This window comes from Panthera onca, chromosome D3 (assembly GCF_046562875.1).
Source record: "Panthera onca isolate mPanOnc1 chromosome D3, mPanOnc1 haplotype 2, whole genome shotgun sequence".
NCBI classification, from domain to species: Eukaryota; Metazoa; Chordata; class Mammalia; order Carnivora; family Felidae; genus Panthera; species Panthera onca.
The window spans coordinates 20,555,757-20,576,091 of NC_138350.1; the positions used below are offsets into that span (position 1 = coordinate 20,555,757).

Sequence of the window (20,335 nt, forward strand, 5' to 3'; positions counted from 1 at the left end):
GGACTCGTTTGTTGAGAGATTTTTGATTACTGATTCAATTTCTTTCTGGTTATGGGTCTGTTCAAATTTTCTATTTCTTCCTGTTTCAGTTTTGGTAGTTTATATGTTTCTAGGAATTTATCCATTTCTTCCAGATTCCCCAATTTGTTGGCATGTAATTGCTCATAATATTCGCTTATTATTGTTTGTATTTCTGTGGTGCTGGTTGTGATCTCTCCTCTTTCATTCGTGATTTTATTTATTTGGGTCCTTTCCTTTTTCTCTTTGATAAATCTGGCTGGCGGTTTATCAATTTTGTTAATTCTATCAAAGAACCAGCTCCTGGTTTTGTGGATCTGTTCTGTTGTTTGTTTGTTTTTTTTTTACTATATCATTGATTTCTGCTCTAATCTTTATATTTCCTGTTTTCTGCTGGTTTTGGGCTTTATTTGCTGTTCTTTTTCCAGCTCCTTTAGGTATAAGGTTAGGTTGTGTATTTGAGACATTTCTTCCTTCTTTAGGAAGGCCTGGATTGCTATGTATTTCCCTCTTATGACTGCCTTTGCTGCATCCCAAAGGTTTTGGACTGTTGTGTTTTCATTTTCATTGGCTTCCATGTACTTTTTAATTTCCTCTTTAATTTCCTGGTTAGCACGTTCATTCTTTATTTTTTTATTTTTATTTTTTTTGTGTGTGGTTTAAGTATTTTCTTTTTTTTTCTTTTTTTTTTCAATATATGAAATTTATTGTCAAATTGGTTTCCATACAACACCCAGTGCTCATCCCAAAAGGTGCCCTCCTCAATACCCATCACCCACCCACCCCTCCCTCCCACCCCCCATCAACCCTCAGTTTGTTCTCAGTTTTTAAGAGTCTCTTATGCTTTGGCTCTCTCCCACTCTAACCTCTTTTTTTTTTTTTTTTTTCCTTCCCCTCCTCCATGGGTTTCTGTTAAGTTTCTCAGGATCCACATAAGAGTGAAAACATATGGTATCTGTCTTTCTCTGTATGGCTTATTTCACTTAGCATCACACTCTCCAGTTCCATCCACGTTGCTACAAAGGGCCATATTTCGTTCTTTCTCATTGCCATGTAGTACTCCATTGTGTATATAAACCACAATTTCTTTATCCATTCATCAGTTGATGGACATTTAGGCTCTTTCCATAATTTGGCTATTGTTGAGAGTGCTGCTATAAACATTGGGGTACAAGTGCCCCTATGCATCAGCACTCCTGTATCCCTTGGGTAAATTCCTAGCAGTGCTATTGCTGGGTCATAGGGTAGGTCTATTTTTAATTTTCTGAGGAACCTCCACACTGTTTTCCAGAGTGGCTGCACCAATTTGCATTCCCACCAACAGTGCAAGAGGGTTCCCGTTTCTCCACATCCTCTCCAGCATCTATAGTCTCCTGATTTGTTCATTTTGGCCACTCTGACTGGCGTGAGGTGATATCTGAGTGTGGTTTTGATTTGTATTTCCCTGATGAGGAGTGATGTTGAGCATCTTTTCATGTGCCTGTTGGCCATCCGGATGTCTTCTTTAGAGAAGTGTCTATTCATGTTTTCTGCCCATTTCTTCACTGGGTTATTTGTTTTTCGGGTGTGGAGTTTGGTGAGCTCTTTATAGATTTTGGATACTAGCCCTTTGTCCGATATGTCATTTGCAAATATCTTTTCCCATTCCGTTGGTTGCCTTTTAGTTTTGTTGGTTGTTTCCTTTGCTGTGCAGAAGCGTTTTATCTTCATAAGGTCCCAGTAATTCATTTTTGCTTTTAATTCCCTTGCCTTTGGGGATGTGTCGAGTAAGAGATTGCTACGGCTGAGGTCAGAGAGGTCTTTTCCTGCTTTCTCCTCTAGGGTTTTGATGGTTTCCTGTCTCACATTCAGGTCCTTTATCCATTTTGAGTTTATTTTTGTGAATGGTGTCAGAAAGTGGTCTAGTTTCAACCTTCTGCATGTTGCTGTCCAGTTCTCCCAGCACCATTTGTTAAAGAGACTGTCTTTTTTCCATTGGATGTTCTTTCCTGCTTTGTCAAAGATTAGTTGGCCATACGTTTGTGGGTCTAGTTCTGGGGTTTCTATTCTATTCCATTGGTCTATGTGTCTGTTTTTGTGCCAAGCACGTTCATTCTTTAATAAGATATTCTTTAACCTCCAAGTATTTGTGGTCTTTCTATATTTTTTCTTGTGGTTGATTTCAAGTTTCACAGTACTGTGGTCTGAAAATATGCATGGTATATCAATCTTTTTGTACTTCTTGAGGGCTGATTTTGTGACTCAGTATGTGATTTATTCTGGATAATGTTCCATGTGCGCTCGAGAAGAATGGGTATTTGCTGCTTTAGGATGAAATGTTCTGAATATATCTGTTAAGTCCATACAGTCCAATTTATCATTCAAAGCCACTGTTTCTGTGTTGATTTTCTGCTGAGATGATCTGTCCATTGCTGTAAGTGGTGTGTTAAAGTCTCCTACTATTGTATTTTATTAATGAGTTTATATTTATGATTAATTGATTTATATATTTGGGTGATTTCGAGTTGGGGGCATAAGTATTTACGATTGTTAGCTCTTCTTTAATTATGATATTATGTCCTTCAACTCGTTACAGTCTTTGTTTTAAAATCTAGTTTTTCTGATAGACGTACAGCTACTCCAGCTCTCTTCTGATGTCCATTAGCATGATAGATGGTTCTCCATCCCCCTACTTTCAATCTGCACGTGTCTTTAGGTATAAAATGAGTCTCCTATAGGCAGCATTTAGATGGGTCTTATTTTTTTTTTAATCCATTCTGATATCCTGTCTTGATTGGAACATTTAACTCATTTACATTTAGAGTGATTATTGAAAGATATGAATTTAGTGCCATTGTGCGGCTTGTAGAGTTGATGTTTCTGGTGATGTCCTCTGGTCCTTTCTAGTCTTTGTTGCTTTTGGTCTGTTTTGTTTTGTTTTGTTTTGGTGTTTTGTTTTGTTTGTTTCTCCACTCAGAGTCCCCCTTAAGATTTCTGGCAGGGCTGGTTTAGTGGTCACAAACTCCTTTAGATTTTGTCTGGGAAACTTTATCCCTCCTTCTATTTTAAATGACAGCCTTGCTGGATAAAGAATTCTTGGCTGCATATTTTTCCCACTGGGCACATTGAATATATCCCACCACTCCTTTCTGGCCTGCCATGTATTTGTGGGCAAACCTGCTGTGCACCTGATCTGTCTTCCCTTGTAGGCTAAGGACTTTTTTCCCCTTGCTGCTTTCATGATTCTTTCCCTGTCTGTGTATGTTGTGAATTTGAGTATGATATGCCTTGGTGATGGTCGGTTTTTGTTGAATCTAATGGCAGTTCTCTGTGCTTCATGGATTTTGATGTCTGTGTCCTTCCTCAGATCAGGAAAGTTTTTCAGCTATAATTTGCTCACATAAGCCTTCTGCCCCTTTTTCTCTCTCTTCATCTTCTGGGACTCCTATGATACACATGTTATTCCTCTTTAATAAGTCACTGAGTTCTGTAAGTCTGGTATTGTGATTGGGGCACCTGGGTGGCTCAGTCTGTCTTCAGTTCAGGTAATGATCTTGCAGTTCATGAGTTCGAGCCCCATGTTGGGCTCTGTGCTAACACCTGCTTTGCATTCTGTGTCTACTTCTCTCTGCTCTTCCCCCACTCATGCTCTCTCTCTCAAAAATAAATAAACGACAAAAAAAGTCTTGTATTGTGAGCTTTTGCCTTTCTTTCCCTCTTTTTTCCTGATTTATTATTTTCCATAATTTTATCTTCTATATCACTGATTCACTGCTCTGCTTCATCCATCCTTACCATCATGGCATCCATCAGAGATTGCATCTCAGTTACAGCATTTTTAATTTCAGCCTGACTAGATTTTATTTATTTTATCTCTGCAGAAAGAGATTCTCTGGTGTCTTCTATGCTTTTTTTTTTTTCAACCCCAGCTAGTATTCTTATAATCATGGTTTTAAATTCTAGCTCAGATATTTTACTTATATCTGTGTTGGTTAAATTTCTGTCCATCATTTCTTCCTGTTCTTTCTTTTGGGATGAATTCCTCCATCTTGTCATTTTAGAGGAAGAAAAAAATTAATAAAAAATAAAAATTTTTAAATAAAAAACAAAGCAGAAAATCAAATAAAGGAATCTAGATCCTAGATGTGTTTTGGTCTGATTGTTGAAAGAAGCTTGATAAAAAAGAAAAAAAATAGACAAAAAAAAAGTTTAAGTAATAAATTTTTTAACTTTTTTTAATGTTTATTTATTTTTGAGACTGAGAGAGACAGAGCATGAATGGGGGAGGGGCAGAGAGAGAGGGAGGCACAGAATCGGAAGCAGGCTCCAGGCTCTGAGCCATCAGCCCAGAGCCCGACGCGGGGCTCAAACTCACGGACCGTGAGATCATGACCTGAGCTGAAGTTGGACGCTTAACTGACTGAGCCACCCAGGCGCCCCAATAAATTTTTAAATAAATTGGAGTAAAATAAACTAGAATAAAAAACCAAAAAATTAATTTGCTCTTTCTGTATCCAAGAAAGAGAAAGAAAAAAGCAAACAACATAAGCAGAAACAGAAGCAACAAAAACGAACAAGCCAACAGAATGAAATCTGGATGAAATTACATCCAGTTTCCCCTAGAATTGAAACTCTGCACATTATAGTCCCTAGATTAAGAAGGTGGAAGGGATTTGTGCTCCTATTCTGGGGGATGTGCCTGGAGGGCACAAGTGGGTGGGGCTTGGTGTGATGGCTCTGTTCTCCACTTGGTGGTGCTGCTTAGCTCACTGGGATTGATCTGTGTGTGTGCTAGAGGTGAAAATGGCTTCACCCAGCTCTCTAGTCTCTGGTGCAGGAATTTTGTGCCCTCACAAACACATGATCAAGCACTTCTCCTTTGTCTCAGGCATCTGTCTTCCCCCCTCCTTTACCCTGTCTGTGTCCAAGCTGTCTGCCAGCCAGGTGGCACCTCCCTTCAGAGTTTTATCTCATATGGGGATGTGTTTCAAAATCCCATACTTCAGAGACCCCATGGCTTGGACCCACGGTGATTCTCTGGGGGAGTGTCTCGTGGAGCAATGGCCAGGTATTGACTTGCCCCAGAAAACGTTTGCATGATTGGACGGTGGCAGAGACTCAGAGTTTATAGTAAATAACAACACACAGCCACCACCAGGTCTTGCTGCATTCTGGTGTTTTTGTTCCAGTATCAGTAAGCTTTGCAGCTCTCTGGGGTCTGCTGGATTTTTGCCCACAGGGAAGGCTATATAGCCTCTACCAAATGCTTTCCAAGTAGGGGAACTACTTTTCTCCATGTGGCACATGGACCCCTCAGATCACACTGCCTCCTCCTGGGATTGGCCCATCTTCCTCACTGGAGCTCTGAAACTTCAAACTCTGTGCTCGACTGTTTATAGAATCCTGGAGATATTGAAACCCTCTCCTTTCTCTTCATCAATGGTTTTGGGGAACAGATTTCTTGTCCAGTCCCCCGTGAGTGTTTTCACCCCTTCTCTCTCTCCAGCTACTTTAGGGTAGAGTGCTTTTTTGTGTGTGATCTTGATACACTGCACTTTCCTCCTTTCTCTTTCTCTGTCCTCTCTCTGTCAAAATGGCTCCCAACCCTCAGCAGCCCCACGGCTTTTCTCTCCCCCAATTCACTTCTCCACACTGCATATCTGCCAAGTTCTCTGGCTCAAATCACGCAGATTGTTGCATTAATCTTCAGATCAATTTCCTAGGTGTTCAAAATGGCTTGATGCTGATCTAGCTGCATTTCAGGGATGAGACAAGCTCAGGGTCCCCATACTACTCTGCCATCTTAACTCCTCTCCTATTTTTAACTATATTTATAAATATAGAAAGGTATTAGAAAATCTCCAATATAGGACTAAACCCACTTTTAGATAACCTGTGGGTCAAAAAGGAAGATAACCTGTGGGTCACAGAAGTTAGAAAACATTTCTCATTGAATGAAAACAGAACTGCAAATATTAAAATCTGGGGGGGTGCAGTTAAAACGATGCTTAAGGGAAGCTTTATTACCGTAAATGCTTGTGTTAGAAAAAAGGAAAAGCCTCAAATCAGTAATCTCAGCTTACATCTTAAGAAACTGGGGGGGGGGGGGGGGGGGGGGGAAGCAAATTGAAACCAAACCGTACAGAAGTGAAGTAATAATAAAAAAAGGAGCAGAAATCAAGGAACTTGAAAACAGAAAAACAGAATGAATGTAAAAGCTGGTTATTTGAAAGATGGATAAAACTGATAAAGCTCTAGTCACACTAATCAAGAATAAAAGGTTAAAGATATAAATGATCAATATTAGGAATGAGAGAGGAGCTATCACTACAGACCCTGCAGACATTAACATTATAATAATGGAGTAATTCAAATGACTCTATGCCCATAAATTAAACAACATATTTAAAATGGACTAATTCCTTGAAAGACAAATTACCAAAACTGCTTCATAGGTAACCTAAATAGTCTTCCATCTACTCAAAAACTTGAATTCAAACTTCAAAACTCACCAACAAGGAACAGGCCCGGATGAGTTCACTAAAGAATTTTACCAAATATTGAAGGAAGAAATAATACCAATTCTACAAATCCTTTTTAGAAAATAGAAGACAAGGAAACACTTCCCAACTCATTTTATGAGGCCAGGATTACCGCTTAACTAAAACCAGACAAAGACATTACAACAAGAGAAAACTATAGACCAATATCATCATGAACATAGATGTAAAAATCTTCAATAAAACAGTTGGTAAACTGAACCCAGGAATATATAAAGAATGGCATTAATCTCAGGAATGTAAGAATTGTTCAAAATTAGAAAATTGCTCTATGTGTTTCACCATATTAAAGGACTAAAAAAGAAAAGTGTGAATCATCTCAATAGATACAGAAAAATCATCCAACAAAATTCAATACCTCTTAATGATAAAAGTGTTCAGAAAACTAGGAATAAAAAATAACTTCCTTAATTCATAAAGGACATCTACCAAAAAAAACCCCTACAGCTAACGTCATATTTAATGGTTAAAGACTGAATGCTTTTCCCTTAAAATCAGGAACAAGGCAAGGGTATCCACTCTCACCACTCCTATTTCATATCTTACTGGAAGCTCTAGCTAGTGTAATAAAAATAATTTGGAAAGGAAGGAATAAAACTGTCTCTGTTCACAAACGGCTTAACTATCTACATAGAAAATCCCATAGAATCTACATTAGCACCCCAAAAAATGAAATAGGTATAAATATAACAAAATATATACAATGTCAGTGTGAGGAAAACTGAAAAACTCTGATGAACGAAATCAATGAACTAAATAAATGGAAGGATATCCCATTATCATGGATAGGGAGACTCAATATTGTCAAGATGTCAGATCTTCCCAACTTGATCTACATACTCAGTGCAATTCCAACCAAAATCAACAAACAGATTCTAAAGTTTATAGGCAGCAAAAGACCTAGAATAGCCAACACAATATTAAAGGAGAAGAATAAAGTTGGAGGAATGACACTACCTGACTTCAAGACTTAACTATAAAGTTACAGTAGTCAAAACAAAGTGATATTGGTAAAAGAACTGACAAATACTTCAATGGAACAGAAGGTCCAGAAACAGACCCATGTAAATACAGCCAACTTATCTTTGACAAAGTAGCAGGGCATTACAATGGAGTAAAGACAGTCTTTTCTTTTTTTTTTTTTAAAGTATTTTTTTTTTTAATGTTTATTTATTTTTGAGACAGAGAGAGACAGAGCATGAACGGGGGAGGGTCAGATAGAGGGAGACACAGAATCTGAAACAGGCTCCAGGCTCTGAGCTGTCAGCACAGAGCCCGATGCGGGGCTCGAACTCACAGACCGCGAGATCATGACCTGAGCCGAAGTCTGCCGCTTAACCGACTGAACCACCCAGGCGCCCCAAAGACAGTTTTTTCAACAAATGGTACGGAAACAATTCGATTTAAAAATGCAAAAAAAAAACCAAAAAAAGAATCTAGACACAGACCTTACATTCTTCATAAACATTAACTCAAAGTGGGCTACAGACCTAAATGTAAAACACAAAACTATAAAACCCCTAGACAATAACATAGGAGAAATCTCAGATAACCTTGGGTATGATACAACACTAAAAGCATCTTCCATGAAAGAAAAATTTGATGAGCTGGACTTCATTAAAATTAAAAACTTTTGCTTTGCAAAAGACAATGTAAAGAGAATGAGGAGACAAGTCACAGACTGGGAGAAAATATTTGCAAACGACACATCTGATAAAAAAAAATTGTTATCCCAAATATACAACGAACTCTTAAAACTCAACAAGAAAACAAACAATCCAACTTTAACAATGGGCGAAAGACCTTAACAGATACCTCAGCAAAAATACACAAATGGCAAATAAGCATATGAAAAGATGTTCCACATCATATGTCATCAGGGAATACAAATTAAAACAAAATACCACTACACGAACCTATTAGAACGGCCAAAATCCAAAACACTGACAACACCAAATGCTGGTGAGGATGTGGAACAACAGATATTCTCATTCATTGCTGGTGGGAATGCAAAACAGTACAGACACTCTGGAAGACAGTTTGGCAGTTTCTTACAAAATTAAACATACCCTTACCATATGATCAGCAACTGCAATCCTTGGTATTTACCCAACGGAGCTGAAAACTTATATCTACACCAAAACTTGCACATGGAGATTTACAGAAGCTTTATTCATAATTGCCAAACTTTGGAAGCAACCAGGATGTCCTTCTTAGAAATGGATAAATTGTGGTACATCCAGACATTGGAATATTATTCAGCACTAAAAAGAAATGAGCTATCAAGACATAAAAGATATGGAGGAACCTTAAGTGCATATTACCAAGTAAAAGAAGCCAATCTGAAAAGGCTACATTCAGGCCAAAATGAACAAATCAGGAGACTATAGATGCTGGAGAGGATGTGGAGAAACGGGAACCCTCTTGCACTGTTGGTGGGAATGCAAATTGGTGCAGCCACTCTGGAAAACAGTGTGGAGGTTCCTCAGAAAATTAAAAATAGACCTACCCTATGACCCAGCAATAGCACTGCTAGGAATTTACCCAAGGCATACAGGAGTACTGATGCATAGGGGCACTTGTACCCCAATGTTTATAGCAGCACTCTCAACAATAGCCAAAGTATGGAAAGAGCCTAAATGTCCATCAACTGATGAATGGATAAAGAAATTGTGGTTTATATACACAATGGAGTACTACATGGCAATGAGAAAGAACGAAATATGGCCCTTTGTAGCAAAGGATGGAACTGGAGAGTGTGATGCTAAGTGAAATAAGCCATACAGAGAAAGACAGATACCATATGTTTTCACTCTTATGTGGATCCTGAGAAACTTAACAGAAACCCATGGAGGAGGGGAAGGAAAAAAAAAAAAAAAAAAAAGAGGTTAGAGTGGGAGAGAGCCAAAGCATAAGAGACTCTTAAGAACTGAGAACAAACTGAGGGTTGATGGGGGGTGGGAGGGAGGGGGGGGTGGGTGATGGGTATTGAGGAGGGCACCTTTTGGGATGAGCACTGGGTGTTGTATGGAAACCAATTTGACAATAAATTTCATATATTGAAAAAAAAAAATGAAAAGGCTACATCCATACTAGATGATTTCAATTATATGACATTGTGGAAGAGGCAAAACTATGAAGACAGTTAAAAGTTGCAAGGGGGAGGAGATGAACTAAATAGGCAGAGCACAGAAGATTTTAAGACCAGTGACAATATTCTATTTGATGCCGTAATGAGATACATGTCCATAGAATGTGTAACACCCAGAGTGAACCCTGAGGTCTATGGACTTTGAGTGATAACGATGTGTGGATGCAGATTCATTGTAACAAATGTACCACTCTGGTGAGTGATGATGATAGTGGGAGAGACTATGCATGTGGGAGGAAGGGGATAAATGGGTAATCACTGTAATCTTCCTCTCAATTTTGCTATGAACCTAACTAAAACAGCTCTAAAAAAATTAAGTCTTCATTAAAAAAAATCAAATAAATGAAGGAATTTTTTTAGACATGTACTTCCTTTTCTCACCATGATTCTCAGCTCTCATGTACTTGTTCCTCATCTCTTGCCGCTGATGCACATAGGTCCTCCAGGTCTGGAACATCAGATTGTACAAGTAATATCTGAGGAGGTGAAAAAAAGCAAATGGTATTTCTTTAAACCAAAAAAACTCCTAACTCAATATACCAAATCCGTTCTGTACTCAGGAGATATTAACATGGATGATTCTGATATAAAAAAGCCTTACCTATCTCTTAAGCTAAAAATTTCATTTCCCACAATCAAAGTGAAACCTATTCTCCTTAATGCAGAATCATTATCCTCACCACATAGAATCATTAAGGAAAAATAGGCTGGAATTATCCAAGAATAACTTCACCTTCAGCATTCACAAAGCTGTGAATGACAGTAATATTATCACCTTAATCATCCACATTATATAAAACATTACACCTTTCCTCTGCACTAAAACATGGTCAATGACACTTTTCCTTTGTCTTTTCCTTCTCAAGACATACACTGTACCCATTAAGACTGTCAGTCCTGGGACACCTGGGTGGCTCATTTGGTGGTCTCTGACTCTTGATTTTGGTTCAGGTCATGATCTCACAATTCAGGAGACTGAGTCCCACATAGGGCTCTGCACTGACAGCTCAGAGCCTCCTTGGGATTCCCTCTCTTCTCTATGCCCTTTTCCTGCTCATGCCTGCATTCTCTCTCTCAAAATGAATAAACATTTTTTTTTTTAAAAGAAAGACTGTCAGCGTTTCCATATTTTCACTATCTCATGTCCTAAGATTTGATTTTTTTTTAAGTTTATTTATTTATTTTTTTGAGAGAGAGACAGCATGAGCAGGGAGGGGCGGAGAGAGAGAGAGAGAGAGAGAGAGAGAGAGAGAGAAAATCCCAAGCAGGCTCTGTGCTGTCAGCACAGAGCTCAATGTGGGGCTTGAACTCACAAAACCTTGAGTTCATGATCTGAGCTGAAACCAAGAGTTGGACACTTAACCGACTGAGCCACCCAGGCGCCCCGACTAAGACTTGATTTCATACTCTACCACCTTATTAGAATGATTCAACATTGTCTATATTTTATCTGAAATATCTATAAATCAGAAACTCTGACCCAAAGAACCTAAATAAAGAAGATTATGAGAGTGAATACTATTTTAAGAAGATATGATGTATAAGGTACATTAATCTTTTATTAGAAAAGGTATAATAAAAAGGGTGCCTAGGTGGCTCAGTTGGTTGAGTGTCTGACTTCAGTTCAGGTCATGACCTCATGTTTTGTGAGTTTGGGCCCTGCATCTGGCTCTGTGCTGACAGCTTGGAGCCTGAAGCATGCTTCAGATTCTGTGTCTCCTTCTCTCTCTACCCCTTCCCCACTCATGCTCTGTCTCTCTCTCAAAACTAAATAAACATTAAAAAAAAAAGTATAAAAATGTGTATTTAATATAATTCCCATTTTTACATTTTCCTCTACTTATCCCTTGACCAACGTCAAGATTTAGAGTTTTTTTTCTTCCCATTTCTATTTTCTTACTGTCTGCTATTGGGCATATATTTTCTCCCATAATCAATAAAAATTAAATCAACTTATTAGTTTAAAAAACAGAATGCTCTCAGAATTAGAAATTATACAGAAGTGTCAGTGAGAAAACACTATTGAAATCATGAACATTACCAACACATAACGGTAACTTACATTAAAAAGGTGTCTGTGTGTGTGTGTGTTTGTGTGTGCCCACATGCACATGTGCTTGGGTTTAATTTAGGAATTTGATCTTACTTACTCTAAAAATATTTTGAAGCAAAACAGAATATGATTCAAAACTTTTCTCCAAATCAATGCGATATATCACATTAACAGAACAAAAGGAAAGAATTATAGGATCATCTCAGTAGACACAGAAAAAGCATTTGACAAAATTCAACAACCACTCATCATAAAGACATTTAACAAATTAGGCATAGACCAAACATATCTCAATATAATAAAGGCCATATATGACAAGTCCACAGTTAACATCATACCCAATGGAGAAAGGCTGAGAGCTTTTCCCCTAAGATGAGGAACAAGACAAAAGTGTCCACTCTCACCATTCCTATTCAACATAGTACTGGAAGTCCTAGTCAGAGCAAGCAGTCAAGAAAAAGTAAAAGGCATCAGAATTGGAAAGGAAGCAGTAAAACTGCCTATTTGCAGACAACATGATTTTATACATAGAAAATCCTAGAGACTCAGCCTCAAAATTATTATATTTAATAAATAAATTCATTAAACTTTGCAGAATACAAAATCAACACACACATCAGTAGCATTTCTGTACACTAACAGTGAATTATCTAAAAAAAGAAATAAATCAATTCCACTTACAATACATCAAAAACAATAAAATACTTTGTAATAAATTTAAGCAAGGAAATGACAGATCTCTATTCTGAAAACTACAAAACATTGACAAAAGAAATCAAAGAAGACACAAAGAAATAGAAAGGTAGGGACACCTGGGTAACTCAGTCGGTTAAGTGTCTGACTCTTGATTTTGGCTCAGGTGAAAATCTCACAGTTCGTGAGACTGAACCCCATGTAGGGCTCTGCACTGACAATGCAGAGCCTACTTGGGATTCTCTCTCCCTCCTTCTCTCTCTACCTCTCCCCTTTGTGTGAATACGCATGTGCACACTCTCTCTCTCAAAATAATAAACATTGAAAAAGAGAAATGTAAAGGTATCCATTCCATTCGTGGATTAAAAGAATTAATATTATTAAAATTATATTACATTATGTAATTTAATTAATTATGTAATTAAGTGTTAACTAATAAAATATTATTAAAATTATTAAAGTAATACTACCAAAAGCCATCTATAGATTCAATGTAAGCCTATCAAGATTCCAATGGCATTTTCTACAAGAAGCAGAACAATCCTAAAATTTCTATGGAATCACAAAAGACTCCACATATCCAAAGCAATTCTGAGAAAGAAGAACAAAGCAGGAGGCATCACACTTCCTGATTTAAAGCTATGTTGTAAAGCTATAGTAATCAAAGCATATGGTACTGGCATGAAAACAAACAGACCAATGGAACAGAATCAAAAGCCCAGAAATAAACCCAAGTATATATGGTCAACTAATATTTGAAAAAGGAGCCAAGACTACTCAGTGGAGAAAAGACAATCTCTTCAATAAATGGTGTTGGGAAAAACTGGATATTCACATGTAAAGGAATGATACCAGACACATATCCTAAACCACTCACAAAAAATTAACTTGCAGTGGATTAAAGACTTAAATATAAGATCTGAAACCATGAAACTTCTAAAGGAAAATATAGGGAAAAAGCACCTTCACATCTTAGAAATGATTTTTTTGGTATGACACCTAAAGCACAAGCAATGAAATAAACATAAACAAGTAGGACTACATCAAACTAAAAAATTCTATACAGCAAAAGAAACAATCAAGAAAGTGAAAAAGATAACCTGTGGAATGGGAAAAAATACTTGCAAACCATAATTCTGATAAAGGGTTAATATCCAAAATATATACAGAACTTATACAACTTAATAGCAAACCCCCCAAATAATCTAACTTAAGAATAGGCAAAGGGGTACCTGGCTGGCTCAGTTGGTAGAGTCTGCAACTCTTGATCTTGAAGTCATGAGTCAAAGGCCTACGCTGGGCATGGAGCCCATTTTAAAAAAAATAGGCAAAGATCCTGAATAGACATTTTTCCAAAGAAGGTCTATGTAAGGCCAACAGGTTCATGAAAAGATGCTCAACATCACTAGTCATCAGGGAAATGAAAAACCACAATGAGCTATCACCTCATACTTGTTAGAATGACCATTATCAAAAAGACAAAAGATAACAAATGCTGGTGTGAGTGTGGAGACTGTAAATTGCTACAGCCACTATAAAAAACAATATGGAGGATCCTAAAAAAATTAAAAGTAGAACTACCATATGATCCAGCAATTTCACTTCTGGGAATATACCTAATGTAAACAAAAACACTAACTTGCAAAGATATTTTCACCCTCATGTTCATAGCAGTATTATTTACAATAGCTAAGATATGGAAACGACCTAATTGTCCATGATGGATGAATGGATGAAGTTGTGGTCTATATATACAATGGAATAAAAAACAAAGAAATTCTGCCATTTGTGACAACTTGGATGAACCTTGAGGGCATTATATTGAATGATTAAGTCAGACAAAGACAAATACTGTATGATCTCACTTACCTGTGGAATCTAAAAACGAACCAAAAAAAATCATAGAAAAAGATCAGATTTGTGGTTACCAGAGGTGGGGGTGGGAGAGTAGGGGGAGAAGGAATTGGAGGAAAGTAGTCAAAAGGTACAAACTTCCAATTATAAAATAGGTAAGTCCTCAGGATGAAATGTACAACATGATAACTATAGTTACCACTACTGTATGATATATATAAAAGTTAAGAGAATAAATCCTAAGACTTTTCATTATAACTAAAAAAAGATTTTTTCTTTTTTTTTCCATTTCTTCTTATTGTATCTTTATGAGACAATGGATGTTAACTACACTTATTGTGGTAATCATTTCACAATATATGTAAGTCAAACCTTTATGCTGTATACCTGAAACTCATACAGTTATATGTCAGTTATATCTCAATAAAACTGGGGGACAAAAAAACTTTCTCCTTTTGACCAGAAATATGCCAACAGATAACTATTTCATAATGTGAATCAGCAAAATTAAAGTAATATAACATGAAACCTGACCTATAGTGGCAGTCTGCTCGAACACAGAGTTTCCACTCTCGCTGGAAAACCCACCACTCTTCTTTCCATTCTTCAAAGACCTTCCGTAGTATTCTCTGCTCATAGTAACACCTTTGGCAATGAACAAAAATCAGAGAAAAATCCATGATGATGTGGGAGCTGGTATTTGTTCCCAAATTAGTTTAATATTGCTGTTACATTCTCATAGAAAAGCATGGCTCATTATTTGATAACACCAGAATAGAATAAAAAAATATTTTCAGATCAAATATTTAGAAGTATTTAAACTAGGAAAGAAAAGTACTTAAACTAGGAAAAAAGCTAAAAATGTTATACTACAGATCTTACCAATTGAGGAGGTTAAAGTAAAATAAAAATCTGACTTCAAATACCATGAGTTGAGAATTATTCTTCATTTTTTTCTTCATCAGACTAAAAAAAATGTTTTTATTATTATTATTTTTTTAATATTTATTTATTTTGGGGAGAGCACAACCAGGGAAGGGGCAAAGAGAGCAGGACAGGATCTAAAGCGGGCTCTGTCAGCAGCGAGCCCTATGTGGGGCTCAAACTCACAAACCACAAGATCATGACCTAAGCCAAAGTCAGACGCTCAACTGAGCTACCCAGGTGGCCCTAAAAAATATTTTTAAAGTAGTAACTACACTTCACATTTATGTATAGAGGAGATTAAAAGTTATAAAATCAGCAAATACTTAATGTTATTCCTAGTACTTAATAAGAACAGAGCATATTAGTTTCACTGAAATCTGTCCAGGAGAGTTATAAAAACAGCAGAAGATACGTAGAGGCAATAAAGAGAGGACAAAGGTAATAAGAAAGAAAACAAGAGCAATGGCAGATTGTGTTGATGCTAACAGGCACTGTGGAGGTGACTGATAATTCAAGAACTCTGTGCCTGTCAGTCACTTTGAATTTCTTTTCATAGTTCTGCAGCTTATTAACATGTGCTTCCTCCTCACCACTCACAGTTTTTAAAAAACTAGCTAGCAAAAATACTCATAGGGAAATTCACTTCGCTCTTGTTCATAATAAAAGAGGATAAAAGTCAACAAATGTCCCTCAAAGGGATGGATAGGTTAAATTCAACTAACTTCACCTTGTCATTTTTTGTGAAGTGGAGCTAAAGATATTGAAATGAGATGTTCCAGAGAAGTGGTTAGGTGAAAAAATAAAGCTACCTCATAGTATGTATGACACCATTTTCTAAAGTTAATTTTTTTCATGTTTATTTATTTTTGAGAGACAGCACGAACAAATGGGGGAGGGGCAGAGAGAGAAGGAGACAGAGGATCAGGAGCAGGCTCTGAGCTGACACCAGAGAGCCCAATGTGGGGCTTGAACTCACAAACCATGAGATCCTGACCCGAACCAAAATCGGACACTTAACCGACTGAGCCACTCAGGCACCTCTAAAGTTACATTTTTTTTGTATTTCCACTACTCCTATGTTAGAATGCATACAAATTTGTATATATTTACACATATATAATGTATGCACACACATACATATTTGTAGACATACATAAAAACATATACATCTATATGCATGTACTCTGCATACATAAAAATAATTATATTATACATATTAAAAGCCTGAAAACAACTCCACAATACCAAACTATTACCAGTGGTTTTCTCTCAGGAAGATTATAGAAGACTAGTGTTTCCTATTACATGTGTCTATAGTTAAAAAAAAATTTTTTTTAATGTTTGTTTATTTTGAGAGAGAGAAAGCATGAATGGGGGAAGGGCAGAGAAAGAATCCCACGCTCACAGCGCAGAGCCTGATGCAAGGCTCAGTCTCACAAACGATGAGATTATGACCTGAGCTGAAATCAAGAGTCGATCGCTTAACTGACTGAGCCACCCAGGTGCCCCTGAAGAATTTTTAAACAACAACTTTGATCACAATTTTTTAAAAATTTCATGGAAAAGAACCACTTCCATGTGCACATGTACTTCCTTCCATCATCTACTACTATCCATCAACCTCCTTCTCTTCCTAAACCCCACTAAAATAACAGCACATACATTTCAAAAGGTGCAAACTCACAAAGACAAAGAGAATAGGAGCAACAATGATAGATCAGAGATGTCAACAAATTTTAAATGATAGCACAGGCAACTGAATCAACATATCAGAGAACTGAATCAACATATCATACCATATCAGAGAAAGCCAAGAGAGTACTAAGTATCTTGTTCTGTGGGAGTCAAGAAGCAACCAGCTGGTGGCACAGACCTCAGACAGGCATGGGAACATGAGGCATCAGGAATGAGGGAGCCCTGGGTGGAGATGAAAACACAGGATTGTTTGCAAGCCTGGGCATAAGCAGCAATTAGGCCCCTGGATCCTTTTATTCACCCAAGCAGAGACTTGGGTTTATCTCTGGAGAAGCTCAACAGAGGAACACTGGACTGCAGAATATCACCAGAGATCTGGAGAGGGTCTTAAATGGAGAGTCCACATACTCAACAGTGAGATCCACATTCCAAGTTTATAATCACTACCACCCACCTCCGAGCCACTCCAGCCCAGAAAGAATTTGGAGGATTCCTCTCCTCTGGGGAACATGATCAACCACCTAACAGAAAAGGCTTCTGGATAGTGACAGCTGGAGGTTCCTCAGTGAAACTGTCCAGTCTCTACCTCAAAAGCCTAAAGTGAAGCCTTCAGTTTATAAGTCCTTATGCATACATAGAAAGGATCCCAAAATTAGCATTTTAGTGCCTAACTCTTAAATATGAATAGACAATGAAAGGATGTTTTGATATTTGAGGCAAGGCTCCAATATGAGACAATGACCAAAAGCACAGAGAAAAAAAGGGCTCAGAAGAAACAGACAATATAAGCAAAAATCTTAAAAACAAATGGCTACATTAACTTCAAAAGATTATGAACCTACAGGATGCGATTTCTTAAAAAAAAAAAAAGAACATTCAGAGAACAAAAAAGAGATGTTGGGAATTTTAAATATGACAGCAGAAATTTTTTAAAAATCCATAGATAGATAACAAAAAAGTCAATTGGCTTTATAGGCTACCATAAGGACTATGGCTTTTACTCTTGGCCAGAAGGGAAGCCATCTGAGCAGAGGAGGGACATGACTTGATTTACTCAGAATACCAGTTGTGAAAAGACTGACTGGGGCTAGGGCTGGAAATAGGAGACCAGTGAAGTTACTGTAGTCATTCAGGGGGAGACATGATGATGGCTTGGACCAGGGTGGTACTGGAAGTGCTGAAGAGAGGTGGAGTCTGAATATATCTTGAAAGTTATGTCAACACAATTTGGGCATTTGGCATTGTAAACTGGGGTATGAGAGAGAGATGTCAAAGGTGACTCCCGGGTTTCTGACCCAAGTCCCTGGAAATATGGGAGTTTCCATTAACGGAGAGGGAGAAGGCTCAGCAGAGAGGTTTGTGGGGATGCTCTAGATTTCAGGTTTGGACACAGTTAAGTTGTGACATCTATTAGACACACAGTGGAATTGCCACATACATAGCAGTCTGGACAAGAGAGAGGTCTGGGCGGGGTGTATATATTTGGGAATCATCCTGAGAGTTGATGAGATTATCACGATTGTGAGGTACACAGAAGCAGCACAAAGATGTGGCACTGGGTATTTAGGTGAGGAGGAATCCACAAAAGAAAGATGGAGCAGTCAAAGAGGGAAAAGGGAAACCATGAGAGGATGGTAACCTGGAAGGTGCAAGAAGAAAGGGCTTCTCAGAGAAGGGAATGACAGACTGTCTTGCTTCCTGGTAGGCCAAGTAAGAGGAAGTTTCAGAATTTACCACTAATTTTGGCAAATGCAATGACCTTAACAAATATAGTTTTGGTGGAGGAGTAGAATCTAAAGCCTAGTGGGATAGATATAAGGGAGATTACAAGACATGTTGGACACACCGAGTCTGGCCAGGGGAGTTGATGTAAAGGGGAGCAAAGATACAGAGTGCTAGCTGCAGGAGGACCTACAGCCAAAGAGATTTTATTTTTTTCAGGATAAGAGAAATAAAGGGTATTATAGGCTGGTGCAAATGATCCAGTAGAGAGCAAAAAATTGATAATGCAGAAAAGAGAAAAAAAAAATTGCTAGGGTGATGGCCTTGAGTAGGCACAAAGGCAACCGAATGCAGAAGCCAAAAATTTTGCCGCAGATGAGAGCAAGGGCAGGTCACTGGCCTAAGAGTAGGGAAAGCAAGTTGCATGGTGATAGATGCTCGCGGTGAGTGGGTGGATGTGGTGGAGGGAGCTTGTGCAAGTCTCTTCTGTTGTTTCTATCAAGAAAATAGGAAGCAAGGCCATTAGCTAAGAATGAGGAAGAAATATTGATGAATTAAATATTGTAAACAAAAATAAATACTATAGGGGCGCTGGGGTGGCTCAGTTGGTTAAGTGTCCAACTCGGTTTTGGCTCAGGTCATGATCTCATAGTTTGTGACGTCAAGCCCTGTGTTGGGCTCTGCACTGACATTGCAGTGCCTGCTTAAGATTCTCTCTCTCCCTCTCTCTCTGCTCCTCACCCACTTGTTCTCTCTCAAAATAAATAAATAAACTTAGAAAATAAATAAATACTATAAATAGACAAGAGCATCCCACTTCCCAAGTTAGCCAAAAATTTTTATTTAGATCTCCTCTTCAGAAAAATAGCTAACTACCTCATATTTATGACTACCTTATAAATGGACATATACTGCATTATTTTCACCCTACTAATTCAATGATCATTTTGATTCAGTTTATTAATGATAAAACAATGCCAGTTTATAAAAGTTAAAAAAATTTCCAAGAATATAAAGGCATTATTCTGCATTTTCTGGTATGAAATAATTCTCTAATATTCCTAAAAGTGAGGAATAAAGAACATGGAAAAAGACCAAAACAATAACAAAAAAAGCAAAGATCAGTATGTAAAATTTTCCCCCAAATAACAACTCACTTGATTTAAAGAGAGATTACAACTTGAAAAACAAAAACAAAAACAAAAACATCACAAATTTCTAAGTCAATGGAAACACAGTATCAGAATACTAACTCTGATAGATGCTTAGACAACAAATAGCATTCTCACTCTCTCTTTTTACAATTTGAGAAGGCCCAGAGCCATAACTTATCCTAGACCAAACAATTACCTAGGATCTGGGCTAGGACCAAAACTTGGGTCTCCCCAATTCCAGTTCAGTATTCTTTCTCCATACCCTTACTATTCAAGAGCAAAGAAAGTAAAGAGTATAATAATGTGATCATTTCAAAGCAGTATAGCCAACATCTGTCACTGGCTAACCCAACATCCAGAGTCAAGCCTTTGCTTCCTCACAGGCATCCAACTGCAGAGGCTGGAAAGGTTTCTTTCCCAGCCTGCTTTGCAGCAAAAGGTAGCCAGCTTTTTTGCTGGCCAAAAGGTGGCCAATGAGGCAGAAGCAGAATGCAGCTGAGGGCTTTCAGGAAAGTTTTGTTTTCCTGCA

General features: G+C 37.7%; 1 protein-coding gene across 1 annotated transcript in view; it reads right to left on the bottom strand.

The window, feature by feature from the left end:
• The window catches only part of SFI1 (SFI1 centrin binding protein), a 105,697-nt gene that overhangs the window by 56,965 nt on the left and 28,397 nt on the right, over positions 1-20,335 (bottom strand). Inside the window, exons 6-7 of the mRNA XM_060612646.3 lie at positions 14,843-14,953; positions 10,090-10,184 (exon numbers count right to left, since the gene is read on the bottom strand). Coding sequence (XP_060468629.3) covers positions 10,090-10,184; positions 14,843-14,953 — 206 coding nt within the window. The remainder of the gene's footprint in view (positions 1-10,089; positions 10,185-14,842; positions 14,954-20,335) is intronic.